This window comes from Betta splendens, chromosome 15 (genome assembly GCF_900634795.4).
Source record: "Betta splendens chromosome 15, fBetSpl5.4, whole genome shotgun sequence".
In the NCBI taxonomy this organism is placed as follows: domain Eukaryota; kingdom Metazoa; phylum Chordata; class Actinopteri; order Anabantiformes; family Osphronemidae; genus Betta; species Betta splendens.
In genome coordinates, this window is record NC_040895.2 from 11,585,639 (window position 1) to 11,612,604 (window position 26,966).

At 47.4% G+C, this 26,966-nt stretch overlaps 3 protein-coding genes across 14 annotated transcripts in view; 1 reads left to right on the top strand and 2 right to left on the bottom strand.

The window, feature by feature from the left end:
- Positions 1-14,677, top strand: part of marchf8 (membrane-associated ring finger (C3HC4) 8) — a 43,262-nt gene extending 28,585 nt beyond the window's left edge. For 7 of the 11 annotated variants that reach the window (XM_029174994.3, XM_029174993.3, XM_029174997.3 and 4 more), the window contains 6 exons: positions 516-566; positions 5,453-5,532; positions 9,380-9,560; positions 10,296-10,431; positions 11,112-11,126; positions 11,727-14,677. In XM_029174994.3, coding sequence (XP_029030827.1) covers positions 516-566; positions 5,453-5,532; positions 9,380-9,560; positions 10,296-10,431; positions 11,112-11,126; positions 11,727-12,031 — 768 coding nt within the window. In that variant the 3' untranslated portion in view covers positions 12,032-14,677. Of the gene's footprint in view, positions 1-515; positions 567-5,452; positions 5,533-5,771; positions 6,594-9,379; positions 9,561-10,295; positions 10,432-11,111; positions 11,127-11,726 lie in introns of all 11 variants that reach the window. The other 4 variants (XM_029174996.3, XM_029174998.3, XM_029175000.3 and 1 more) reach the window with 2 other exon arrangements.
- Positions 14,678-14,790: 113 nt separating this feature from the next.
- On the bottom strand, positions 14,791-21,095 carry alox5a (arachidonate 5-lipoxygenase a). Its single transcript, XM_029174987.3, has 13 exons — positions 19,973-21,095; positions 19,166-19,364; positions 18,861-18,942; positions 18,659-18,781; positions 18,211-18,317; positions 17,963-18,135; positions 17,655-17,801; positions 17,285-17,575; positions 17,028-17,206; positions 16,778-16,899; positions 16,287-16,387; positions 16,033-16,203; positions 14,791-15,903 (listed from the first exon to the last, which is right to left on the bottom strand). The coding sequence occupies exons 1-13, from the start codon at positions 20,441-20,443 to the stop codon at positions 15,724-15,726; spliced, it is 2,346 nt and encodes a 781-aa protein (XP_029030820.1). The 5' UTR covers positions 20,444-21,095; the 3' UTR covers positions 14,791-15,723.
- Positions 21,096-21,243: 148 nt separating this feature from the next.
- slc25a16 (solute carrier family 25 member 16) lies at positions 21,244-26,951 on the bottom strand. 2 transcript variants are annotated; one of them, XM_029174989.3, is made up of 11 exons: positions 26,811-26,951; positions 26,123-26,318; positions 25,856-25,981; positions 25,674-25,766; positions 25,457-25,590; positions 25,250-25,313; positions 25,020-25,141; positions 24,861-24,927; positions 24,601-24,763; positions 24,191-24,259; positions 21,244-24,064 (listed from the first exon to the last, which is right to left on the bottom strand). In XM_029174989.3, the coding sequence occupies exons 3-11, from the start codon at positions 25,947-25,949 to the stop codon at positions 23,908-23,910; spliced, it is 963 nt and encodes a 320-aa protein (XP_029030822.1). In that variant the 5' UTR covers positions 25,950-25,981; positions 26,123-26,318; positions 26,811-26,951; the 3' UTR covers positions 21,244-23,907. The 2 variants fall into 2 exon arrangements, with proteins under 2 accessions (XP_029030822.1, XP_029030825.1); XM_029174992.3 differs by lacking the exons at positions 25,856-25,981; positions 26,123-26,318; positions 26,811-26,951 and having other exon boundaries at positions 25,531-25,590; positions 25,674-25,739.
- Between the last annotated feature and the right edge of the window lie 15 nt (positions 26,952-26,966).

Genomic DNA, 26,966 nt, shown 5'->3' on the forward strand with positions numbered 1-26,966 from the left:
ACCTCTCCTCTCCCTGGGTTGTGATACAGGCATTAACACAGTCATTTGGAGCTTGGACTGATGGTTTAGATCAGCTCAAGAAGAACCTTTGCCCTTTGATGCCCTGAGCTGCTGGAAAACGCAGTGTTGCTTTATGTTCATGTCTGTCTGTGCATTACTGCATTCTTTGTTTTATTTATTCATGTCGCAGCAGCTAAATGCTTGTAGCGATGCCGAAGCCAGTCAATTACTATCCAGCGTGAATAGAGGCCAAAGCAAACTTGTTGAATGTTGCCGTGCTGCAGCTGAATGCGTCCCTGTACGCGACTGTTTACTCTGTTTCAGGTGGTCAAATGGTAATTACATGCTTGTGCTCAACCGCTATTGATTGGAGAGCACCATGCCAGGAAACATGTGGTGCAGATAGTGATCGTGGAGCATTTGTGAGATTTCTGTGTGCTTTGACCGGACTCCTCCTTATTTTTCTTTCCACACTTATTGAAGCTCTATTTTTCTTCTCTTTCCCTCCTCTCCAGAATGAAAAGCCTCTGGGTCATTCTGCAAGCAGGTCCAGCAATATATCGAAGGTGAGCACAGTACACACACACACACACACAGTAGAATTTTACTGAATGAAAGGCAAATAGAGCCGAGTCTGTCTGAGGCGCTGAGGGAGGAGCAGCAGGTTGACAGAACCGATAGATGTGCGGTGCAGAGAGATCAGCTGATCGTTGACCTGCGTCTCTCCAATCAGAGCCGCCCGTCTGATCAACCAACAGATGTCCTTACGCCTCGACTCGCCGCCGCCCCCTGCTCTGACTCCTGCCTCCCTCCGCTCTCTGCCGTCTGTCGTCCTCTCCGTCCTCCCTCCGGCATCAAATGTGGCTCCGGGGTTTCCATCCTCGTCCCCTGAGCCTCTTAGCAGATAAACTCTTTACTTGTGCTAATAGATGTCAGGGCCACTTCGTCACCGCGGGACTGCTCTGGCATTAATGTTTGATCCACGAGCTCCGTGCTGTTTAAACCAGTGCAGGAGTGACGAATGAAGCGGCCCTGAATAAAGGGATGTGTCTTCATCACCCAGACAGTGATACTTACAAAGGCTGTCTCACTGATGATGATGATGATGATGTTTAAGGTCTTGGTTTATTTACTGAGAGTGATTTGACTCTGTCTCACTGTGACAGTACAGCGATATTAAAACCATGAATGTTCTCTGCTGAATGATTGATTTAATATTATTATTTTCCCCTTTTATTTGAATTAATAACTAAACCGACTTTTTATGATAGACTGCAAACAGGAGCAGCTCAGCAAAGCAAAGGGCCTGATCCCAAACCCTGTTAAACATTTACCTCATCTACACAACACATTTGATAGTGAAAGGAAAGGTGAGCAAAATGTCCTTTACTCTGTTGTGTGGACGGTTCCAGTCGTGCAAAGTTGCCTCCAGATCCGTGACCTTCAGCACATACCAACACAGGACCCGTGTCTGTGTTAAATGAAGCCACACCAGCAGCAGCCGGGCCCGATCTGGTTCCGCCCAGAGGGAAAACTGAAAACTTTGTGTGCGCTGGACTAGTTTTGTGTCGGTATCATTAACCACCTGCTAATCCTGGCCCAGAAATAATCCAGGATATGCCTCTGAACAAACCCGAGTCAGCATGTTTATAACTGGAGCACCAGTCAAACTAGTGGTTCCCCCTGTATTCAGGCTGAAAGTAGCAGCAGCTGCTGCCGGCTTCGTATTTTAATATAGGCTGGAAAAAAATGCCTCAACAAATACCTTAATATATAGCGAGATAAATCTATAGAGAGGTTGTTAGGTCTGATGCTCCTCGCTGCCTCCTGCTGACTGGCAGCGTGTAGATCTGTAGTAACTGCTGTCGAGCGGACGGGTCCTCCAGGAGCGTCAGCCGTGGAGGACGGACAGGAATGTCTGAACTCAACCGGGCCGCGAGGTAGAACAAGAAATCCTGACACGCGGATCAGGGGTGCGAGGGTTTGTCTGAAGCCGCTGCAGGACGTCGTCGGGACGCGACGGGCCGCGTTTCCAGCTGCGGCTCAAATAATGCTAAAATGTAGGTCAAATCGATTTCATGCGGCGAAGCTCCAGAAAACGCGCACAAAGGCACGGATGGCGCACGTTGGTGCTGGAAGCTGAATCACGACGGCCCGCGTCAGATCCCATCAAATATAGATGTGCTCGTATCGCGTTGTTGACCTACTTAAATAATATCGTTCTAGATAAGTAACCGCAGCATCGGGCTGAGAGGCGGGTTTCATAACACTTCGCAGCTCGGCTCAGCAGAACCGTCTGGATTTGTGTGTGTGTGTGTGAACGCTCAAATTTCCAATTTTGTCGAATTTGTTGATTCTGTCAAAGAAGCCGCTCTCGGTTTGTTGTGCCGTGAACCTCTTTGCTGTTTTCTGGCTTCTCATCTTAACTTTGTTTTGTTTTTTATCCCCCAATTGAACAGTGTTATGACTCAGAATGAAACTAGTGTGTAGGTGTCCATTTTACTTGTAACACCCACATTGGAAGCACGCACACACACACACACACACACCAGGACAGAGGGATTTAAATAATAACAGGAAATCAAGCTGTAGCATTTAGCCGGGGGGTGAATTGTTTCATAAACACACAGCTTTGCCTCCATCACTGAGTGTGAGGCGTTCAGGTGTTTGGTCTCGGATACAAATGTGTGTGCATCCGCTGCCAAAACTAATTGTTGTTTGTCTGCTCTGTGTTTGTTTGTTTTATCGATTCATTTACGCAGAAAGCTTCTTTTTATTGAGCTGTTTAGAAAGACGTCGTCTGGAGAACTGCGAGAGCGCGGCGGACTTGTACAATATAATTTTCATTTAGGGAAAGAATAGTCAGTGTTGACTATAGAAAAGCGGCTTGGACGGCTTCATGCGAGCGCAGTGTGGGCTGAGGATTGTCCATTGATTTGGCTGGAGCAGTGCTTCCAGCGGCCGAGGTCAGGAGGCTTAGCCGTCGCCACCGACACGGTTTGGGAAGCAATTAAAGTATTACGGTGCTCGGGAAGACTCGTAGCAGGAACCTAGCACTCAGTGGGCTGATGCTGATTGGCAGCCAAACATCTGCCGGGGCTCTACAATTCATGCTGTTGCAGTTTTCCAGCAGTTTGGGCTCCGCGGCTGCGCTGCACAACCTGCATCTGTCCTGCAGATCTCCACAGGACGGCTTTTAGTGATCGGCTCAGCTTGGCACGCCACTCCTGCTCGAGCCGGGCCCTGAGCCAAGCCAGAATTCTGACCAAAGCGAAGTTAATTGTTAATATCTTGGGGCGCATCGTGATTTTTTTTTTTTTAAAGTTAAATTGCTCAGTCTGGCAGCGTTGCTCCTTTTCCTGCTCATTTCTGCTGAAGCCGTCTCTGGTCCTCGGAGAAAACGGACAAAATTGTTTCTTTACAATTGTTGATGGTGCTGTAATTGCTCATTTGTCTGCGGACTTGTAAAATAAATGACACTTAAGGAGACTGGACAGAAATGGTAAGAACACAATAAAATCTCTAAAGCTGCTTGACATTTTGAGCAGTCTTTAAAAACCTATGGTTTATTTGATTTGAATAGACCGTATGACCATGAAATGCAAAGTCCTTACTATAATAAACAAATGCACATAGAGGTGTACTGAGAAAATGTTCCAGCTCTTAACACCTCTAATCACCCTGATTCATTCTAATTATTGGTTTTCAGTCATAATTATAACCCAGATGCTGAATGAAGCCTGTAAACCAAACCAGCCTGCGTGTCTTAAAAAATAGTACAATTAGGTCGGACATTAAATGAGGTAATTCAATGATATAAAAAGGGACATCAAGTGTTTATCTCGTCTCTTTGAAGCCCGTCCAAGAGTTGGAGCGACTGCTCTGCCCTGTTTGTGGGTTCCTGCCAGCTCACACCAGGCCCCGCTGAAGCAGATGGATGGGCATGATTCAAGACAGTGCCAGTAAAATGATTCCCTTCAACCAGCTTTACTTCTGCAGAAGCAGCAGCTACCAAACCGGCACAATTACAGCTCTAATGTCCTTTTTATCTGTATTTTAAAGGGGGAAAAAACATTTTAATATCTGACTCTCCATCTCTCTTTAGGGGGATCCAAAGGGAGAGATCCTAAATAAACAGTAATAATGAATAAGCGAGCTCAAGCAGGTGTTTGTGGCGGTGAGAATGTGGTTCACAGTTAGATTTGATCTAATTAGCACATCTGAGCCAGTGAACCGTCACTTAATGGGTTAATTGAAGTTTAAACGCTGAACGTTATAGTTTCCAAAATAAAGCGTCAGGCATTAGGCTTAAAACATCGGCTCCTGCTGCGTTTTGAGCGGGCGTTGAACACGAGCACAAGGAAGCGCAGGTAAACGGTAAATGCTGGTCAATCATTGCTGTGTGTTATCTAACGGCTGACTCACAGGACGGGGTCACGTGTGTTTACAGAGCTGCACTAAAATAAGGAACCACCCCCGTCACGGGCCACCGTTTCTCCTTTATCGGCCTCTGTTCCCATTGTACTAAGGGCACCTTCAAAACAAGAGTTATTATTGGGAAATTCAATAATTTATGATAAACAGCAGAACAAAAGAGACGCTCATCTGTTTGTGAACACGCAGACTGTCAGGCTGAAGGGCAGCGCAGGACATTGAATTTCATATTGACCAGGGTCAGTGTGAGCTATATATTTGCAGTAGTTTGAAATAAAATCAATAGGTAATCAGTTCCTCTTTTAAATCACTAGGCCACTGTGTCTTTAGTTTAACGTCCCAAACGCGATCTGAGCCATTCTTCAGGAGGATCCGAACACATACAGCGTGACTGCAGCTCTTCCTGATGATAATGGACTGTGTGTGTGTGTGTGTGTGTGTCTCGCTAATAACACATCAGGTGGGAAAAGGGAAAACGAGCAGCGGGACGATGTTCTGATCAGAAATGCACCGCAGTCACTGTGCAGAGTGTGTAAACAGTTTGCGTCAGTCTCGGGACTTTAATTCACTCCGGGGTGTTGGAATTTTCTGACGGCAGCAAACGTGACGTGGGCTTCCTGTATTTCTGCCGTGGCCTGAAGGCAGCCTTATCGTATTAGGCAGCTTCTGAATACTCCCTGATTACTGCTGATCTTGTTTCCAACAAATTCGATACTCCAGCCGAACCGTGGCCTTAATGACTGTGACCGTCTGATCTCTCAGGTTTTTTCATGCATCAACATCTTACTAAAAACACTGTGCTCCGAACAAACAGACGATCTCTTCAGTCCAATGACTTTAGATTCTACGGCTGCAGACGTGAAGCCGAATGCCTTTTTCTTTTAGCAGCCTTGCAGCTGCAGGTGCTTCTGAAGGCTGACGTCCACCACCTCCTCCCAGCGTTTCTCTGCTCCACTCCTCAAACCCAGATCAGATATAAAGCGTGGTCTTTTCTAACGGTTGTGTCTCCGTCCCTCAGGCTGGAAGCCCCACGTCGGTCAACGCTCCCTGCAGCTTCTCCAGGACGTCGGTCTCGCCCTCCAGCCAGGACATCTGCAGGTACGAGCCTCCACTGGGATTCATGTCAGTCAGTCGAGAATCTGTTGTAAAATGGATTTCCCAGTGATTTTCATTCATAGCCAAGTTCCCAAAATGGCTTCTCCTTTTTTGATTTTGCTAAATGGTGCATGATCTTTTCCATTTTTCTTTCTTTTTCTGTCCCGTTTCCCGTTTGTATTTTCTCCTCTGCTTTATCATCACACGTTCCTCTCTCACAAACGCACACGCTTTTACACCAGCAGTCAGGCTCCGGACTCTCAGAAGAAGCCCACAGTGGTTCTGATGAGTTCTAATGGTAAAGCTGGTACCGGCGGCATGTCGGTGGCCACCCTCTGCGCCGACGCCGCTTCCAAACAGGCCAAGCAGCGGGACTGGTTCTCGCTGCTCCGGCCCGCCCCCGCCCTCCGACCCGGCGGCTCGCTCCGGTTTTCTGCGTCTCTGAACGACGTGGGCCAGCGCGTGGACAGCCTGTGCCGCGGGCTGCACTTCATTGATCGCACCTGCTCCGAGGGGGAGCTGGAGGCGAAACCGGAACCGGGCTCGAACCAGAACGGCAAGCCGGCGGCAGAACCCGGTCACCGGAACCACGGCTCCGCCCTCTCGACGCGCACCCACCTCGTCCCCTCCTTCGCCGGCGACTACAAACCCTCGGCCGGCCTTCTCCCATCTGACCCCGCGGGCGCCGCCCCTCCTCCTCCTCTGTCCAACCACCACCTCCACCCCCTCCACTCTCCGAGCAGCAACTTCCTGAGTTACCTCCTGCCCTTCACGCGCTCCTCCACCGCGGCCAGCCTGCAGGGCTCCGAGCTGAGCAGCTACACGTCCCGCCTTCACATCACCAAGTCGTCCAGCGCCTTGCTCGAGGGCAGCGAGGCAGGGTTCCCCGCCGAGGAGCTGCCGGGGGACGACGACGTGTTCGAGGCCCCGGTGGCCGGGCCGGGCCTCCTCCGAGCCCCGCTTTGCTATATGGACGAGGACAGCGACTTGGACCGCTGCCCGACTCCTCTGTCAGACAAAACCGAGCCCCTGTCCCCCTATTCGCTGTCCGGCGACTGCTGCAGGTGGGTGACCGTCTGGATGGTGCCGCCCACTCCCACCCTTCCTGTGACCTGGTAGAGCCCCGTCGGGTCGAGGAGAACCGAGCCCTTCTCATCCTGTAGCTTCACTAGCCTGCAGAACCTTCACTACAGCCGTGTTTGTCCCCTGCTAGAAGTGGAGCTGAACACAGTCTACGTCCCCTCCACATTCAACTCCTGTGTGTCTAGTGCAGATACATGTGGCTTAGTTTAATTTAATGTTCTATTTCACTGTTGGCTCCGCCAGTTTTTTTTTTTTTTGTTGTTTTTTTTTTACTGCTCTGTCAGCCGTTGTCTTTTAAATAATATTTTATTGTTACTAGATCGATGAGGCATTAAAGTGTCTTACGTGGGCTGCGAAAAATGTGATTGATTTTTCCCATAAACATAGTAGTAAAGGAGGAAATGGGTGCAGTGGCAGCGATAAGGGAATATAGGGGAGCAAAGGTTATGGTGTAAAATTTATACAGGTGAATTGAGCTGTGGAGCTTGTGACTGTCAGAGGGCGATGGGGACAATAAACGGCGCTGATCGTGTGTGGTTGATTGGGCCGAGAGCGTTGGTCAGACTGGCAGAGCTGCACCATGTTGGGGAAAAGCTGTGGGTGTCTTCATAAACCACCATCTTCAGCCCCTCGTTCATCGCTTTGATCGCCTGCTTTAGATCCACACGCACATCTTTGTTTCCTCCTCAGAGGCACCATGTGCTTCAGCTCCAGATTATACGGCCTCCAAGTCAGCTGGACTGAGGAACGTGAGGCGCTAAAGTACAGGTTGGAGATCAGGCAGATTAGTGGCTGAGACGCGCACACACACACACACACACACACACACACACACACACACACACACACACACACACACAAGACAGGTGGCCTGAAGCGTGAGCGCAGAGGCTGACTTCACCTGTACATGTGGGGGTGCGGTTTACAAACTGCATGTTAATTATTAGTCCCACTTTACTGCCGATATGTTAAGTAATAGTTTGAATTCTGTCCTTCCTGTTTAGATTCTGTTGAATTATTGCGGCTGAGCTTTTTTGCTTTTCCACCTCTTCTTTCATTGCAGACATCCAGTCATGAGCAGACTTGTTTCTTTTTAGATGGAGTTGGTGTATCAGTCGCTCACGAGCACACAGTGAAAGTTTCACTGCTAATTGAATTGTGCTTTCAGCCTCGGAGACCGAATGGTTTCACCTCATGCCCCAAATTCCAAAAAGGAATAATAGCAAGAAACGCACAGGTTCCGGGAAATGGGACGAACCTTTGAGGGCGTTAAAGACACACTTTGAGAATAAGAAGTTCAAAGATCATCTGAACGCCGGAGGAGAACGTTTATTTCCCCCTCAGCTCGAGGTGCTCGCGATTTGTGTTTCTTCTCCCATCTTAATGTTGACGCACACTAAAGGCACCTCCATCTTAAAAGTACTGTTGTTGGAGCTGCTCGAGCGCCCAAAGGAGCTGGAATGCGCTGCGGCTGACACGGCTCCGCTTAATTTAGCTAAATCTGCGAGCTGAATTTGGATTATTATGTTAATCTGTTTATTGTGTGGATAAAAGTGTAACTGGCTTTGGGAGAATTCTGCCTTTTAATTGGCCTTTGTAGCGTTTACGCCCCATCCTGGCTGCAGCGTGCATGAAATGCATCACACCCCAACATCTGTTGGCAGAAGGTCTCTTGACTTCCCCTCAACTCGTATTGTTTGATGTTCTTTCTCTCCCCGCAGTCGCTCTGTCTGGAGGTGCGTGCGTGTGTGTGTGTGTTTTTTGTGGTTATCTCCTCCTACACTTAGAACAATCCACATCAAGATTAGAATAATTTGTCAAATCTGAGTTGACACCAGCGCTAAGAAAGCCCACGTCCTCGGGCGCCTTTCGCGGTTTTTGTTCACTGAACAGTGTGTGTGGGATAAAACCCGGCGGTTTATAATTTAGTGAACTACGTAAAATCCAACAACCAGTGTAAAACGGCTCCACCGTTGACGTTAACCGTCTCCATCCCTCGTTGGTCTCGCTGTGAGGACCAAGCGCTTCCTCCTGCTTTGTTCACGTTGTCTTTTAATCTCCCAACGCTTCGGCCGGATCAGGGGCGCCTGCAAATAGACCTTATCTGGCCGCCTCGCGCTGTAACGTGCGCGCTTGTTTTTCTCGGCTTCTTATCCTGCGCTGAACCGGGGATAAGGACAATCCCGTTGGAGCTGCTCTCGCTCCTGCGTCTTCACCCCCTGTCTTTGGTCCACGTCTCTGTTCTGTCACAGTGAAACGTCCCACTGCTTCATCCGACTGACGAACACAGCAGCGTCCGTTGGTGAAGCGCGGTGCGTTCGAGGAGCAGCGTCGCAGCCCGCGCTCCCCTTCCCTCCGCCGCCGCCTCTGCTCGCTCCAACCAGCGTGACCTTTAATCAGAGCGGGTTTGTGGCGGAACAAGCGGCGGCTGATTCTGCTGCTCATCGCTCGTTCTGAGGACTGGGGGTGCGGCGTTGTATTTTTCCAGGTGTTGTGTTCCTCTGCTGCATTTGTGGGCGCTGTGCTTTCGGGCGCCGCTCACAGGATGCGGCGCAAACGCCAGCTGAGCCGAGGCCGCCGGGTGCGTGGAACGAGGGTTTTGGTTTGATCCGCAGATGAAGTGCTTCGAATCAAATTAGTTTGTCCCGATTGAGTTTGTCCACGTGGGATTGTGTGTTCACGTGCACTTCTGTCCCATCGGCCGCGGGTTCTCTCTCGCTTCCCCTCCTCGCTCGGCCCTGACCCTGCCGCTCCTCTGCACCCGCAGGATCTGCCACTGCGAAGGCGACGACGAGAGCCCCCTGATCACGCCCTGCCACTGCACGGGGAGCCTGCGCTTCGTCCACCAGGGCTGCCTGCAGCAGTGGATCAAGAGCTCGGACACGCGCTGCTGCGAGCTGTGCAAGTACGAGTTCATCATGGAGACCAAGCTCAAGCCGCTGCGCAAGGTAAAACCGCTGTCGAACCCGGGCTCCACGCGCGCCGCTCCTTTGTCACCGATAACGCGGCGCTGAGCACGGAGGCGCGCGGGGGTGACTCGCTCCCCATGGTTTGGAGGCAGCGCACGTCCTTTAGAGGCTCTTATCAATCGCCGGGGCCTGGAGATAGCAGGACGCTCTAATTAAAATTCCTCCACCCTTCATTAGCTGCACAAAAGGCCTTAAACAAATGCTGTGGCGTTAATAGCTTCTGAATCCGCTGGTGAACATTGATGTTATTTGTGGGGAGAAATTAAAGATGCGGATGCGGGCGTGAGTGCGGGGGCCGCCATCTAATTCCATCACCGCCGATGGACTCCGATCCGGGCGTGGGTGGAGTCCGTTTGGAAGCGGAGCGGATCTGGATGCATTTTGGTTCCCTCGCAGCCCGTCGTTTCCTAACGGTGCAGCCAGTGACGGACGGGTGCGTTAGAGCACGTTGACTGAATTGTCTGGCAGCCGTCGGAACCTGGGCCCCGTGCGATGAGGGAGCCCCTCCTCGATCACACTCGCCCTGTCAGAAAGCGTTATGTACTGTTGAATCTCGATCACGGCAGCTGAATGCTCTCCATTAAATATTAAGACAGTCGCTCCAGAAAACACCCACGAGAGGTGGAGAGTTGTAGCTCTGTGTGTGTGTGTGTGTGTGTGTGTGTGTGTGTGTGTGTGTGTCGCTTTTTAACCCCATTGTCTCGTCTGCTCCAGTGGGAGAAGCTCCAGATGACGGCGAGCGAGAGGAGGAAGATCATGTGCTCAGTCACCTTCCACGTCATCGCCATCACCTGCGTAGTGTGGTCGCTCTACGTTCTGATCGACAGGACAGCAGACGAAATCAGACATGGTCAGCACGCACACACACACCCACACACACAGTAGTAGTGCTCGCCCGTTCATTCACAGTCTCCCACCTTCATTCACGTACGACACTTAAGACACATCTGCATAACTGTGGTGGTGGTTGAGCTGCATGAAGTGTTCTCCAAGGCTGAAGTACATGTGGGCGTAATTCACTTGCAGAAGCTCAGTGTGCATTAAAGCCACCGCTCAACAAGTTTTGCCATTCACTTGAATGTCTGGAATTTCAATTCAATTCACTTCCCTTTGATTTCGGACCCATAATAAAGCTCAAAGCGATAAAAGTCAATAGAGTGTGTTTTGCATCTCTCGCTTTAAGATCCATCATGAGATTGAGACTTTCAGAGGAAGTCGGGAATAAAGAAACAGCCTTATTTCCTCGGCCTCGTTTCGGGTGAGGGTTAGATGAACACATCGATCCCACGGCCCAGTCTGGCTCTGGTCCAGTCCATGATTCAGACCTAGAGCCCCTGGTGCCGTCAGGTCCAAGCGCTGCGGTGGTTCCAACAGCTCCTCATCGTTCATCAGAGTTGCCTCTAATACTGACTGCATTGATCTGATGTGTATGACTGAATGATGAATGACTTCCTGTTTGAACTTTAACCACAACTTTTTTTCTCTCTGTCCTGGTAAAACACGATACTTACATTCTTTTTTCTCATGCAGCCGGAAGAATCCCAGGTAAACGACTCCCCTTTTGACTTTTAAGCTGTGTTTCCGTCATCAGCCTCTCTGTCAGCTGTGTCCTCCTCCTTCGCATCCACTCTCCAGCCTTTTCCTTCCCTTTCCCACTTTGCTGCCAGGATTAAAGCCATGCTTTTTACCCTGTTGCGCTGCAGATGAATTACAGTGCAAGTCACATGAATAAGCTAATTTTAGGGATTATAGTAAAAGAGAGGGAGAAAAAGTTAGAGTAAATTTTTATGGTAGGTTTTAATATTTTATCATTAAAACAAACTGACACCATTTGGACCCAAATAAAGAGGTTGAATGCTGATCCTTTTTAGATTTATAATGAAATAAATGATGCTGCTTCTGTTCAGCCTCTCGGCCGATCGCAGGTCCTGTCCTGTCTTCCTGTGTAGTGAATGGTGGTTTCTCCAACCTCAGATCTGCTCTTTACGCCACATATTGTATTTCAAGCTTAATCTGTTGGAGGATTTACAGACATGCCAGTCAAATCTGCATTCTGACCGCCTGATGTTTAATATGTGTAGACGTGTTGTTCGACCAGTCCTCGTTTGACTGGCGCTCGCTTCTCTCGTCTGCTCTGCTCCTCAGGGATCCTGGAATGGCCTTTCTGGACCAAGCTGGTGGTGGTGGCCATCGGCTTTACGGGCGGACTGGTGTTCATGTACGTGCAGTGCAAAGTCTACATCCATCTATGGAGGAGACTCAAAGCCTACAACCGCGTCATATACGTCCAGAACCGGCCGGACACGTGTAAAAAGCTGGCTCTGGAGAAGCCGCCGCTCCTGGAGCCCAGTCTCGAGAGCAAGGAGGCCCTGGTGCCGACCCAGTCCGACACAAACTCGTCCCAGTACACAGAGACAGAGGACTACAGCATGGAGGTGCTTCATGTGTGACCTCCCGGTCCACGCCATGGGTTGATCTACACGTGCTACACGCTAACAGGCCGACGGCGAAGCGTGGAAACACCTGGTGGCTGAAGAACAGCTTCGACGCTCCCCTACTGATCCTGGACACCCTGTCCTTCCTTGCTTGGTTCTTATGGTCCATCCCCAGAGACGGACCGGACATGACTATCTTCTTGTATCCACATTCCTACTATCGGACCTTCTTCCCTTATCTCCACCCCACGCTCTCCCCTCCTCCCGTCCCCCAGGCTGGACAGTTTGTACTGACGTCTGTAAATGTCTAAAGAGGCCTGACGCTTCACACACACACACACACACACACACACACACACACACACACACACACACACACACGCTCCCACTTGTGTGTGTGTACAACTCTGGGAGAGTAGGACTGAGACCAAATGGACTCGCGTGGCTCTGAAGGTCCGCCCGTCTCCGATGGGTGGGTTGGATTTGTTGGACTTTACCTCCCGTGCGTCTTGGCTAAGCTGCCATGGGTCAGTATGTAGCGTCGCGCATCGGATTTCTGGAACATTCCAGCTACTGCCATCTCCGTTGCTGTGGTCCGTCCAGTCAGTTTGGTCTGGATCCGACATGATCTGATCTGGACATGCATCGAAGCACTTTTGTCTTTTTTTTTTTTTTTTAGTTCCCACAACAACCCCCACGCCACCGACATCTTCGCTTAGTGTTTACTTTGGTCTAGTTTCTCTATCATATATTGGGGGAGAGCACATTCAGACTTGGAAGTTGCTGTCATTTTGTTTTGTTTTTTTCCCCCTTCATGCACATAAACCCAGTCACTAATGAGAAAAATGAATTGGGGTCAAAAATTGTATCGCACCACGAAACCATTGAATGTGTTACTCCAAACTGAGGAAAAATAGTTTTGTTCAGGCTCATTGCTCTAACGCATATAATAGAAAACCCAAATTCATGACTTCTGTAACCCAACACAAACTTTCTGAAGGCTTTGAGAATGTAAACTTTTTAAAAAAAGAATATAAAACATTTAATAAATACACAAAAAAAGGCATTTTTTTACTGGTCACTGGAAATTGCGAGATGATTTCCATGTGTCGATCATAATGGGAGCGTTTGAACATAAACAGCATCAGTCATGTTTTTCTATCATGCGATGACACAGTATTTATAGCGTGATATTCTATGTGCAGTTTTTATTATGCTGATTCGTTCGCTTAGCCATTTGATTCACCCTGAGAAACCCACGCCTGCCTTCAGGCCGCACCGTGACAGCGCCGCCTGCTGGTGGGAAGCCGGAGCCGCGGCCTGAGGCCTGCGGGGGGTTGTCGGGTTCTGGGGCTTGATCATTGGAAGTGCTTTTTGTCGCGGGCTCACGTTGAGCCTCATTCCAGCAGCACATGTTTTTAGAAACTTTGATACCAGTCTGAGAATGATGATGGTCCAACGACACAACACACCCGACGACTACTGCTCAGCAGCAGCAGCAATAAGTAAAATCTGTGCTTTTTTTTTTTTTTTTTTGTTGCAACAGTGCATTCTGTATTTGTGTATATGCCCCATGACGACTTGAGATCTGGACTCTGTTATAATTTGAATACATCATATGAGCCGAGGGAGTCGTTGTGTCCGCTTGGATTAGGACTAGCAACAAGAAGCTTCTCTGAAACTTCAAAACCTCGCCAGGCTCAGTGCAATTAGACAGATAAAAAGTGCAATTACCCTTTTGTTGTTGTTCGATTAAGTAGTTCTGTACTGGTGTTTAATGTCCAGGGTGTCCTCTGGGTAAAACAGACGATTTCCTTATTTGTGTTGTATTTATTTCTAAAAGAAGAGTGAGTACAATTTGTTCACTTAAAAACCCATTTTCAATAGTAGTTTTATGCAACTTACACTCTTTCCTGGGCATGAATGCGAGAACACCACCTTCACGGTTTGTTTTGCACTTAATTTGTCATTTGCGAATATCTGCTCCTCTGCTTTTCTTTTAAATGGCTCGTTTTAAATATGCAGAATAGAGACAATTACAGCATTAATTTTAGACGTTCCATGTTTATCTGCCCAAAACGCGGATTCTCTCATACAGCTTCCTAGAGACAGAAGTAGGAGATTGTGCTTCTTTTTTTAAGTCCTCCTCACAGGAGCTGGCTCCTTTCATCATGTCTGAGATAAAGGTTATGATGAAGACTGAGGATACTTAGAGTAGATAGTTTACAAGCAGACGTGTTTTTCACAGACAGCAGCTTTCTCCTTTTCACATTCCTTTTCATGTCTCTCATCGTAAATTGATTTTATTTTATAATCTTTCACTGGGACATTGCCTGCAAACAAAATCTGTCATCCAGTGTTTTAGCTTGTGGGTTGAGGATTCTGTCTCTAAATGACCATGTCTGGGATCAGTGTAAGTTGCATGAAGCTACACTTGTTTACTACTGACTGGACTTGAACATATATGACTGTTCCCCTGTCTTATGATATCATTCCAGAAGTTTGTCTGTGAATTTACTTTGGAATAGTACGTGTAAAGAATTTGGTAAAGTACTTTATGTTTTTATGAGAATATTGATGTGTTTTCAGTTTAATTTCCCATGTTTGAACAAAGTATGTAGGCTTAAAAAGAACCAAATAAAAATTACTTTTACTTTTAAATCTCATGTACTTTGGATTTAATTAACCAGATGTAGTCGTACAAATGTTTGTATGTTTAGTTTCCAAATGTATTTAGGAAGTTGTGATGTGCTCAGGTAGAAGAGGAGAGGAGCTTTAAACATAAACTTTTTAATTCACACTTGAAGTAAAACACAAATATTTTAGCTATGTTTTGCCCAAATAAGTAAAAAAAAATAAAATGTAAAAATGTTTATAAAATGTAATGTAAACTTTAAGCTGGAAATATATCTGAAGTGTTGGTCTGTACCATAAAAACTTAAAATGCACAGTCAAGACCTCCAGCTTGAATTCAGCGGCTTTGATAAAAGTGGGGCAATTATCTGATCATTTTACAGTCATGTTCACATGCACACACATTTTGCAGGGCTCATGAATACAGAAATAAGTATCGCCTTTAATACTTTGCCAAAATCGTTGACTGCCCGAGGTCTGGAAGTCATGGAAATGATGAAACCGTGGCGTTTGCGCCTCAGATGCTTTTCCAGTTCTTTCCTGCAGCTGCGTGTGTGCTTCTCTGTGGGACCTGGTGCTGTCATACATGTAAGTGGAAAAACCAACCAGGGTTCACTGTTGTAAACCAGAACCACCCTCCATCTCTTTGATGGATTGATTTTTTAATTTTTAATTTCACTCTGGACCTTATTACTCTGATAAACAGGTACAAACTGCACATGTAACACTCCAGGGTGTTTAATCAGCCGTTTAGCCATCAGCTTTTAGCCATAGAGTAAAGAGGGACCAAACTGCAACTAGCTGTCAGTCAGGGCGTTAAATGCCTAATGCCTCACTTCTGTCAAAAGTGAAGCTGAACGTCTGAGAGATGAACTTGGTTCACATCTAGAGTGTCTCATTTTGAATGTAATGTGGTGGTGAACAGAGGACAAATACTAAAACCTAGCTTCATTCATTATTCATGGACCTACTCTGGATCTGGCAGCGTAAATACAGACGTTTCCCACTGCGTATGTGGACACGTCAGTCACATCGGCGCAGCCTCGCGCCGCTGCTCGACACGAACCCGCTCCTCAAACCGCGACGCTGTTTGGGATTTTGTCGGGGGACATGTTGTAGTACGGCAGCTTCTTCCCCTCGTTCCTCCTCTTGATGGTGCTGGTGATGTCGGCCAGCTGCCTCCTGAACTTCTCCATGGCCACCTTCACCGGCTTCTCTATGAAGTGCTCATCGGGGTACGTGCCCAGGAACAGCTGCAGGAGGGGTCATCAGGTAAATAATAACACCCCATACTGTGTGTCTGTAATAGGCCTCTAATTGCTTTAATTGCTCCTCAGTCGGCCTTAAGACGCCTCATTCTGCCAGTGATGCACCTCCCATACCTCATTTTCCTGATACTGGCTGAGGGCCCAGACGGCGCCGAGGTGCCAGCTGGAGCGCCCGCGGTCCGGCAGGCTCTCGATGATGGTGTTCACGTTGGACACGCCCTTCTTCTTGGGCGGCGGCTTCCGCATGGTGGACGGGGCGTTGGGGATCCAGGAACACCAGTCGTACTGCACAGAGGGGCCAGACGTGCGCGTGGGCGCCTTTCAGAGGCTGAATCGGGGACGGAGCGTCAGGGACGTCCGGTACCCACCTGTCCGAAGTTGACGGCTGCGTGTTGGGCCGAAGCCGTGAACACGACCACGGTCAGGTACTCGATCAGCTCCTCGCGTGACTTCAGAGATTTAGGGAACTCTGCACAGATTAGAGTTGACATCCTGAAACTTAAATCTTTTCAAAACACACACTTTTTTTTTTTTTTGCAAGAGCTGCTTTGTAAAAGATCTTTGCACAATGCACTCAAATAGATGAAACACAGGAAAGGTATTACAACACTAGAGCTCAGTCAGTGACAACATCACACACTTGTGGTTTCCTGTCTTCACTCTCACCAGGGTAGATTTGAATTTGTAATATCGTCTGTTCTCTGTCGTACGTGGCTCCTCCACAAAGTCCCAGACTACTAAAATATTGAAGGGGGCTGAGCTTCATAAATAAGACTTTACATATTTCTTCGCTGCTGCATTTTCATTGCTTCTGCTGATGGGGAGATTATACAGCGGCACACCTGTAACGTGCACCCACCGCAGCGATCAAAGTCCTGCATCCCGAAGCTGCACACGTCTTTGACGAAGGCCTGAACCTCCTCGTCTGCCTGCAGCCGCTCGTCGCTGGCGTAGTAGATTCGCATCACGTCGGAAACGAAGCTGCCACAAAACGGGACAGACGTTACGCGCTGAGGAAATAAAAATGCTGCAACTTCTCCCCCGTTGTTCATTTGCATCACTCGCGCACAGGCACGTGCAGGAATGCGCCGGCGGCTCTGGTTCCTCACCTCTTGGTAGCGTCCCACACTCTGTTGCCGTCGTCCCTGTAGAAATACGTGGGCAGCTCCTCCTCGTTGTCCATAATCCGGGCTTTGATCATGTCGGGGAAGCACAAAGAGCGGTACGTCAGGGACTTCATAGCCTTTTGGACCATCTGGACGTGACCCCCTCCACCTGTTGCATTCGCCTTGGTAGAGAAAGCACAGCATGGTCACGTTGCCCCCGCAGCTCCCGCTGCTCGGCGGCCTCTTGCACAGTCACACACCTTGTCGAAGATGCCGCTCTCACAGATGAGCTGCTCCCGCGCCTTGGTGTTGATGGCTATGGTGAAACGGATGTGCGGGATGAGGAGCTTGTACACGGGATGAACAGCGGGGAGCTGCCTGAACATGGCGATGGCGAACACCTCCGTCATGAGGTGAGTCCTGAGCAGGTGCGTGACCGTCTGGTGGTGCTGGAAGTCGGCCGAGCGCACCCAGATCTTAGCCAGCAGCCAGTCGTAGTGGTCGTCGGTGGGCAGGAAGATGGGGTTTTCCTCACCGGGGGTCTGGCCAAGCTGGGGGCGACAGGTGATCGGGTCAGGAGCAAAGCCGCCATCGCAACGTCCAACCTGCTGCTGCTCACAGCCGCCGTACCTGGATTGCGATGGGCAGGACCTTGTTCTGGACGTTCTTGTACAGCAGACAGATGGGCGCCGTCAGGTACTGCACGGTGCAAGGGTCTGTGCTGTTAGCGCTGATGCCCTCCAATATCTCATAGTCCACTATGTAAATGTTACCTGCCTGGAGCCAGAGCATTTCAAACTGCGTGTCATTGGAAAAGCTGAGGTTGAGACAAACTGGTTTTAAAGTATATTTTACTTTATATTTATCTCAATCAGTCATCTGGTCATTTTGTTGAGAGTAAGAACTAAACACAACCATGCGTACGATGCGTACGGTACCTCCACTTCCTGCTCCAGGGTCAGGTTTCTCTCCAGGCTCACAGAAACCATCTCATTTGTCACTGGGAATTTATCAGGCAGCTTAGTGCATTTTCTTATTAACACAGGGTTGCACCCGTTGAGAAACTGGTATCCAAACATGAAGTCCTCCTTCCAGTGCTGAATCACATATTCTACGATATAATTGTAGTAGTCAGTATAATATAATGTAATATAAGAAAATGTAATATCATAAAATATAAAACTACCTGAAATTGTGTTTTTGATTCTCAGAAAAATTCTGTCAAAGTCACTGAAGTCACTCCAGGAGGACTGGAACATGTGCATGAACTGGTTCACAAACAGGTTTTCTATTCTGGAAATGAGTGGTTTTATCATCATCATCATCATCATCATCATCATTGGTGAGACACATTCCTAAAACCATGCATATTCCATGTTTCGCCTCGCTGTGTGCTATCGTGTGTCAATCACATGCTCAAACACCTGCATGGGAGCGTGATGCAAACGAGCTCGGTGCTAAACACAATAATGCCTCTGTATTTGGAAACAGAGGTGCGTTAGAGCACGAGCTCAACGTGTGATCGTAATAGCGTTAAGGTTTTGCATCGGGGGGGACAGGTTCCAGCGACTCGCTGTGACTCACGTCAGCCACTGTAAATCAGTTCAAGGTTTAGTGAACAGGGGGAGACGTACGCCTTACTGTAGTTCAGCACAAAGTCCACTCCCTTCTCGCTGTCGAACTGAATGTCCCGCGGCAAATCCTTGTGTCTCTTTGCGTCTATGCTCATGGGAAAGCCTGGCTGCCATTCCTTCCACCTGTGCAACACAGGGGCGGTGTCAGAGAGCGGCCTCCCGTGAGCCGCGGCTGCAAAGCGCATGTGTGAGGGCGACTTGCCTGTAGGTCTTCCTCCTCGAATCCAGCTCCTTTTGCCTGTGCTGCTTGAGCAGGCTGCTGTGATCATCCTGAGGCAGATGTGCTGCAACACACACACACACACACACACACACACACACACACACACACACACACAGAACCACTTATTCACTGGCCGCATTACCAGGTCCACCTCCAACGCATGAGTCAACTCAAATTCTAAAATATCATAGTGGTTAAATGCTTAACCTTCGTCATTCATTTTAAATATGGTGGCCAACACAACAAAGCAGCCTTTATTCTAACACCGATGATGAGCGTTGCACCTCGTCCGTCACGTAGCACCACTTCCTTGTCGTCCACCAGCCAGCGAAAGCAGGGGAACTCCACGTAGTCGCCGGATGGGGTCTTGACCGTGATGTACCTGCAGTACCAGTCGTCCAGCACCCAGTACTTCCTCTTCTCAATCTTCACCAGCACAATATCGCCCAGGTCCTCATCGACCTTCACATCGTAGGAGTCCACCTGCGGGTCGAGTGGACACTGACTGGGTCAGACGGGCATTAGTTTGTGTTTTAACAGATCTCATAAGACGCCACGTGTACGTGCTCAAAGCATCACACACGTGGGTTTTGTAAGAACGGTGAATTTCCTGAATCTGTGAACGTGTGAAACTGCTTCTCACATCACACCGAGGCTGATTTTCAACACTTCAATTAGGGAGAGAAGATTTTCACATGTAAAATAGAATTTACAATTGAGAACCATGGGTTTCGTGTTCGGGAGCTTTTATTAAATGACTTGCTCAGACTCTTGAGTGGTTCGTTAGTCGAGAACCTTTGAAACAAGTTTAACACAATAAAAGTTATAAGAAGCACACTGCAGTTTAAGTGCATCCATTTATTTGTTGGGCTAATTTTGGTGGGTGTTTTACACCTGCAACAGAAATACAATAAGTGTGATATTCCACTTGATAGGTGGGAAAATAATGGTAACAACACAAATGTTGAGAATAATCCTAAAGTGAACGGATGTAATTTCCCCCCAAACCACTGAAGGACGCAGCATGTGTGTGGATTTGACACTCATTCGACAGAAAACAGCTGTTTTTTTATTGTTTTAGCATCACTTACCGCCCCCCTTTCAAAGTCATTGTACAGCGGTTTGTCCAGCAGCGTCTTCTCGCTGCACTGCTCCGTGCCCACCAGTGTGACGTAGATGTAGTCATCCGTCCCTGCGAACCACTGGTTCCCCGTGGCGATGGTCACCGTGTACGACGGCATGATGGACGAACGGACGGCGAAAAGGTCCCACGATTCCAAAAAACGCTGCAGGAAAGCAACGAGTTCCACCTGCGACACAAACGTTTCCCCTTCTTGCTCAAAGCGCCGCTTGTTCCACTGATGCACACTTCTCACTTCTGCCCACTTCTCTTGCACAAACAGCACAGAGCGTGCAATTAGGCGGTGGAGGGAGGGTCCAGGCCCAGTGGGCCGTAGGTCCCACATCTCCTCCCATGTACCATAAATGAGCTCAGAATATGACACGAGACAGGATTTCTGACAAACATGAATGTGATGAAAGGTTTTCTCAGAACTCGACATCAACCTTTTTTATTCCAGTCGCAAACAGGAGTCTGCTTTTCAAACAAAACTAGGGTTTTGTGTGGTCTGATAGTCTGTATGGAAGATGAAATAAAATATATGTGCAACTTTTGAACGTCACATTTTTTGAAGCGCATCTTTTTACGCATCCCATTTCCCAGTCAAATCAGCCTGGGACATCAGACAACAACATGTAGTGTGTTCCTCTCTGAGAGGCACGAATGCAAATTCATCCTCGGTGCCTGCGGTTGCAAACATACAACTGTACCAAAGCCGTCAACAGGAGCCTGGATGTGTGTAACAGTGGAAGGAAATATTCAAAATGTTTAGTTTTTCTCTTTCACCAATAGAAAAAACACATAATTCAGTTGCTCAGACAGAAAAAGGAGTGGAATTGTGTCAGAAGTGGATCATTCAGAGGCTCACATTCAAAGACACAATAAAGATGCAGGGCTTGGTGCTGTCTTAAGAAGGTGACGTGTAATAGAACACTTAAACAGATATAAATACGTTACGAAGAGAAAAACTAAACTAAGAACTGAAAAAAAGGCATTTTTTTGTCCAGGTTTAAAAAAAACACAACAATTCACCCAAAAAATGTAAATTCTACAGCAATGAAATATCACATCCTTTGAAGCCATTTGACTGAAAATTGTAAAAAAAACACAAAAAGGTCAAATAGGTCAAATGTGATTAATAACCAAAATAATATTGCCATAATTTGGGCAACTGTGTAAAAAGATTTGAACATCTGCAGTATATGATGTGGCTTTAAAGGGTTAAAGTGATGCAGCACACGGTTACATTTTACATCTTTATTTATAAATATGAACACATCTCTGTACACAATCTGTTGTAGCGAGCAGCAGGAAGAGAGCCAATTTGTTCGTAGATCATCTAACTAAAAGCAGCCATGAGATCACGAAAGTGGGACCGAACGCGGGAACCAGAACGTAAACGAAGGCTTGGGTGAAACAGCTGAACTGTGGATGACAGTTAAAAAGTGCTCAGTGCTGCTGAAAAATACATTACCCACATATTAGCTGCCAGCATCGGCAATGACAGTGTGTAATTATACTCTCAGGCCCGGGGAGGCAGGGGGCACAGCTGGATGCCGCTGCACACACTTGGCATTTAAGAGTTACGTTCCCACTCAGCTCAGTTTATTAGACAGTCTGAGCTGAAGCCACGGCAGAGTCCTCTCAGAGCTGCTGTTGTGCAGCCTGGCCTCGATACGCCGGGCAAATTATAGCAACGCTCTCACGTTGCATTTGCTTACTTGCTCACACATTTAAAGAGCATCCAGGAAAATGATTGTTCACAGATTTCTTTTTTTTTCCCCCCAGACGGTCGGTTCAAGAACACGCAAAATTTAAATCGTGGTATGGTGCAACACGTCAAGGTCAAGAGTCTGAAGATTTACCGGCAGTCCGACGTTCCAGCTGCTAAGAGGCGACTGAAGCCTTTTTAAAAGCCCACTTCATCTACAGTAAACAGCCTTCAAAGTGTTCAGTCAGCAGGAAGTCTTAACATCTCCACACTTTTTCCTGTTACATACACTGTTTTAAGGTTTGTCTGAGTCAGTCAAGGACAGTAAAGGCTTTGTCCCGTCGCTGCTCCAGTGTCTTCTATAGCGATGGCTCATTGTCATGCTGAAAGGCGACCCGTCGCCCCGGTGTCAGGTCTCACTCTGGAGGAGCTTGTCTTCAAGGACCTTTCTGTATCCAGTTACATTAATCCTCAACTCGTGGCTCATTTCAGCCAGAGAATCTCTGGGCCTCAAGCTCTCATTACATGCCTTCAATCAGACCGCCACATGGCGAGCCACTTTATCATAGGCACCACAGCGTCATGGCAACGGGCCTCCAAAGGAGACATCGCAGTTTTTTCTATCCTAATAAGTGTTAGTGAGTGTATCATAGGATGATCAGCAAAAATATTATCCCATTTAAAATGACATCTGCAAAACAGTAAAGTAAGGAACTGCGTTGCAGTATTCAAAGGCAGTGAACCCAAAAGATCACCTGATCTGAGCGCTAACAACATTAATAAACACAAACTTCAGCCAAACACCCAACACACACTTTACATAATACGACACCCTGTGACTGTTCTCCCAACCTATCTCTCTCTCTCAACTCTATCTGATCGCTTCTCCAATGGTCCTCTTTATCTCTCCATAAATCATTGTGATGTTTAGACACAGAACCATCAGTAAATATGCAACCGACCAAACGTTGTGACCTCTCTGGGGAAGTAAAGCACTGAATGCAGAACAAGTCACAAAGCTGCATAGGAGGCTGCATAAATAGCAAGCCGGTGAATCCTCTGCAAACCTCAGTGATAAGTAGAAGGCCTGCTGCACATTAAATTGAAAAGACACTAAGAAATTCACCATTCCTCAATAACTAAGAAAGCAAACGACCACTCTGTACCTATAGTGCGACTAATGTGGACATCGTAATCTCTAAAAATGATCTTTGGAAGAGACAAACAGCAAAATCATTAGCCTTCTTCGCTGACTTGTATTTCATTATAGATGCATGAAAAATTATTGTTGCATTCAGCTCTGATGGTAAACAATATAACTTATAATCAATGCTGCCACCCAGTGGCAACAAGTCTCTAGGTCTATAAAAAAAATGAAGATAAAACAGTCCTGAAGTGCAAATTTCTCCTGAGTCCTTCCTGGAAAATGCTACACCTGACATTTCAGTCCTGCATCTTTCTTAAACTAGTGAATTCACACGCTAGACACAGGAGTACATTAACAACAATCAACAAATGAACTGCAATTAAAATGCAAACAGCAACACCCTAGTCAAAGTTTGGCAGTTAAATCCTAGGTACCATTAGATAACTGCAAGAGAAAATAGCAAAACTACATTATTTCAGATTTGTGTTGAAAAAGAAGGCAAGTGTACACAAACACCTCCTCAACTTAAAGCCTCCCACACGCAGACGCATTAAGACCCGAACAGAACATTACAGAACATACTGCCGTTCCAAAAAGCAAACAGCCAAATAGGAAGAAGACATAATAATAAAGGTGTGTAGTTGAAGATTAACTGTGACATACCATTTGAATGAATGTGCTTCACTATCTTCCCTGTGTAAAAGCTAACAAGATAATGATCAACCTTTTTTTAGGCTGGCGTCAGTGTAAGATGGAGCCAGATGAAAACAGAAAGATAAAGACATGCAAGACTGTGTGAATGAGGAAGGTTAAAATAGTGCGAAAGAAGATGTGGTTACTGCAAAACCCCCAACCAGCTGAACAAGAGAAAGTTGCCCTGCAGTTTGCATGAGGACACGGATAAAAGACGCTGCAAATGCTAATGAAACAGGACAGACACAGTTAGTCATCCAGTTTTTCCAGCAGTGACTGACTGCTTAAGAGGTTAAGACATAGAGTGGAGCCTCGGACTCCTCTAAAAGGAAGTGGACAGGCCCAGACGGAGCAGCTAATTCAGGTGGAGAACCTGCTTCATGAACTCATATGTGGTGAAGGCGACGGCCTGGGAGGGGACACAACGGATGTAGTTGAGAGAAAGGCCTCGGTACAGTCCCTTCTTCACTCCATACGTCTTATACACGTACTTTATGGTCTTGGTCAGCGATCTGTGTAAACACAACAAAACTATTCAGTGTTGTTGCAGAAGCGAATAGCCATTAATGAAGTGTAATGCATGAGGTACAATAACATATGTAATGCACAACAACAAAAAGGAGGAATTCGGTTCTTACGTGCATTTCTCTGAGTCAGGGAGAATGGAACCTAACTGCATTCTTCTCCTGGCCACGTCCAAGGGGTACCTGGTGGAAAAAAACACAAGCGGTGACACACACATCTTCAGTAACTCACTCACAGGATTCTCGCCCACTGGAGGACTCACTGTCTGCTCTGAAGCAGCTTCAGTAACAGACTCATCCACCCGCACTGAGGGAAGGGGAGCTATCGCAGATCTTTCCTACCTGCTGCTGTCAGACTCTACAATCACAACTGTTAACTACATTTGCTTTGTTTATGCATGTGTTTGTATGGCTTCTCTGTTTTCTGTCCTGTTACTGTTGTGAGGTGCAATTTCTTATTCTTACTCTTACATAGTCAACTTATTTTTTTAGAGTCTTCAGCTCAACTTTCCAGCAGCACTTACGATATTGTCTGAGCGATGGCACCAGCAACGCCTCCACAAAGCAAGTTGACGTGGGGTTTCAGGATCAGGACGTTGGGGTTGTCTGAGGAGGGGCGTCCCAGCGTTTCTGGGAAGTGTTTCAGGCCGAGGCTCTTCAGGGTGCCAAAGGTGAAGAATGAAAAACCTGGTGGATTAAAACCCAGGAGGAGACAAACGATCAGGCTAAAGCACATCAAATGTCAGCGTTTATGTTGTTCTACAAACGATGATAAACTAAGAACCTGCATATGGGGCCATTCCAATGAGGGTTGGGGTAAGTCCTCTGTAGAAGCCCAAAAAGCCCCCTTCCTTCAATAAAAAAAGAAAGGCACACGTAGAACAGGAATTCAAACATACTTTTTAAATAAAAGGCTCTATTTGTTACTTGAACACTAGCAAACCTTAAGGTAGATGGTGTGGAAGGCGTTGACAATTCCAGTGTAGCGATGCTCTCCTTTCACCTGGAAGGCCAGCCTAGCGCGGACCACGTCCAGTGGGTAAGTGCATATCACCGCCGTCATCCCTGAAAAACACACCAGACATAGAAACACACAGTTTAGGACTGTGGTTATGCTTCAGAGTGAAAAGAAAACTGCCATTACATTCCTTATCAGTTTGAAAGACAGATTACCTGCCATAGATCCTGCCATGAGGCGGTGGATGTGACCCGAGATCCCAATCTGTTTACTAAGCAGCTATAAAAAAATAAAAAATAAAAACAGTGTTACGAGCATCAGCAGAGAGGAAACAAAGTTCAGTGGGCAACACATTAGAAACACTTTGGAGCCGCCCGTTTTTTATGACCTTTCAAAGTTGTCTTCCACAATTCATTTGATACCTTTTTATAATTGTCAAATGCCATGAACTGGATAGCTCCATAAGGAAAAATCCGGACCATCATTGCCCCATTACCCTTGTATAAACCGAGGAATCCTTCTTTTCTTGGAACTTCTGTGAGAGTAGAAAACACGCCTGCAGAACAAGATCAGCAGTTTCACTCACGCGGCACAAATCGGTGGAAATGTGTGTTCAGTCTCTGAGAACTGATGTTTTACCCAGATGTTTGTAATGGGGGTTCTGGGCTTGAAGAAGAATCTTGACTCTGTCCAGAGGAGCGATGGTGGTCTTGGCACAGCATCCTGCTACACCTACACGGAAACAGACAAACATGGCATTAGTGCATTTACGTGATTTTATCAGTTTCATTATTATGTGTCATACTGTCTGTCCGTCCTACCTCCAGCTATAAAGGAGCGAAGCCAGTAGTAGTCTCTCCTGGCAGGGCTGCTGCTTATGGCAGCAGGTGTGGAGACCGCAGCCTCCGATGTCATCCTTTCTGCTCAGCAATCTGAAACATCTATGTCTGTACAATATAGAGAAAAAAGCCTGTGAATTCACACGACATTTGAATAACAATCTCTCGTCATCTCTGATCCAAGGTTTGTGGAAGGTTATAGAGCTTGTGAAGCTAAGACGCAGCACAGTCTGTTCAAGAGATACTCACGAAAAGATTTAAGGTGTTAGAGGCGCAAAATGTGGAAGTTCAGTCTGGTGAAATCCGTCCATCAAATGTGTGTGTGTGTCGCTTTTGCCATCACTCCGCGTTTCCGTACATCCTCCGTGTAATCCTGGCTCCTGCGATTCAGTCTTGACGCGAACACCGGGTGGAATCACATAGAAGAGCTCGTCCACTGTCCCAGCTAAAAGGCAAGACACCAACCGTGGGCATGAATGAAGCTGCGCGCCTTCAGATTTCATACAACTACATTTGTGTCCTTCGCCTGAGTGACTGACAGACGGTGGGCAGAGCAGTCGCATGTTAATGACGCAGGTGACGCAAACCGAGGGGCATAGGTTAAACTACGATCACTACAGGAAACCAGCAAATCTACGCCTTCAAAGTAAGAGCAGAGGGATTTTATTTTGTAACGTTGCAACCGGAAGTATTTTGTTCATGCGTAAATCTGTCTGTCTGTCTGTCTTTATGTCTGTCTGCCTGTCTTTCTGTCTGTCTGTCCGTCCGTCTATCTATCTGTCTAACTGACTCACTAAGTCACTAACCCTTATTCTTGGACTATCATATGCTAACAATCATATCATGTAGGCTTTAAACGTAGCCCATACGACACTATAACCTTAGGTACAGCCAACGATTAGTTAATTATCCTCATTATAGCTGCGCGTGACGTCACCTCTAGCGCACTAATGCGTCTGCACGCGGTGCTGGGAGCGGCGGGAAGCGACGCCGGCCGGAGTCCATGCCGGGTTTTCCGGTGCGCTCCTCCCCTCGGCGCCGACGACGAGCTCGCGGCCAGCGGAGACCGTGGGTTGCGTCTGGTGGAGGGAGA

What these genes read in the sequence shown, in the direction of transcription:
- alox5a (XM_029174987.3), bottom strand. Translation starts at nt 20,443, where the DNA reads ATGTCGAGTTCTGAGAAAACCTTTCATCACATTCATGTTTGTCAGAAA. An exon ending in AGAGCGGCATCTTCGACAAG is followed by an intron (nt 17,207 to 17,284) that starts GTGTGTGACTGT and finishes TTCTCTACCAAG; the next exon opens with GCGAATGCAACAGGTGGAGG. An exon ending in GCAGGACTTTGATCGCTGCG is followed by an intron (nt 16,388 to 16,777) that starts GTGGGTGCACGT and finishes TAATCTGTGCAG; the next exon opens with AGTTCCCTAAATCTCTGAAG.
- slc25a16 (XM_029174989.3), bottom strand. Translation starts at nt 25,949, where the DNA reads ATGACATCGGAGGCTGCGGTCTCCACACCTGCTGCCATAAGCAGCAGC. An exon ending in TCGCTCCTTTATAGCTGGAG is followed by an intron (nt 25,767 to 25,855) that starts GTAGGACGGACA and finishes GTTTCCGTGTAG; the next exon opens with GTGTAGCAGGATGCTGTGCC. An exon ending in CCCCCATTACAAACATCTGG is followed by an intron (nt 25,591 to 25,673) that starts GTAAAACATCAG and finishes CTTGTTCTGCAG; the next exon opens with GCGTGTTTTCTACTCTCACA.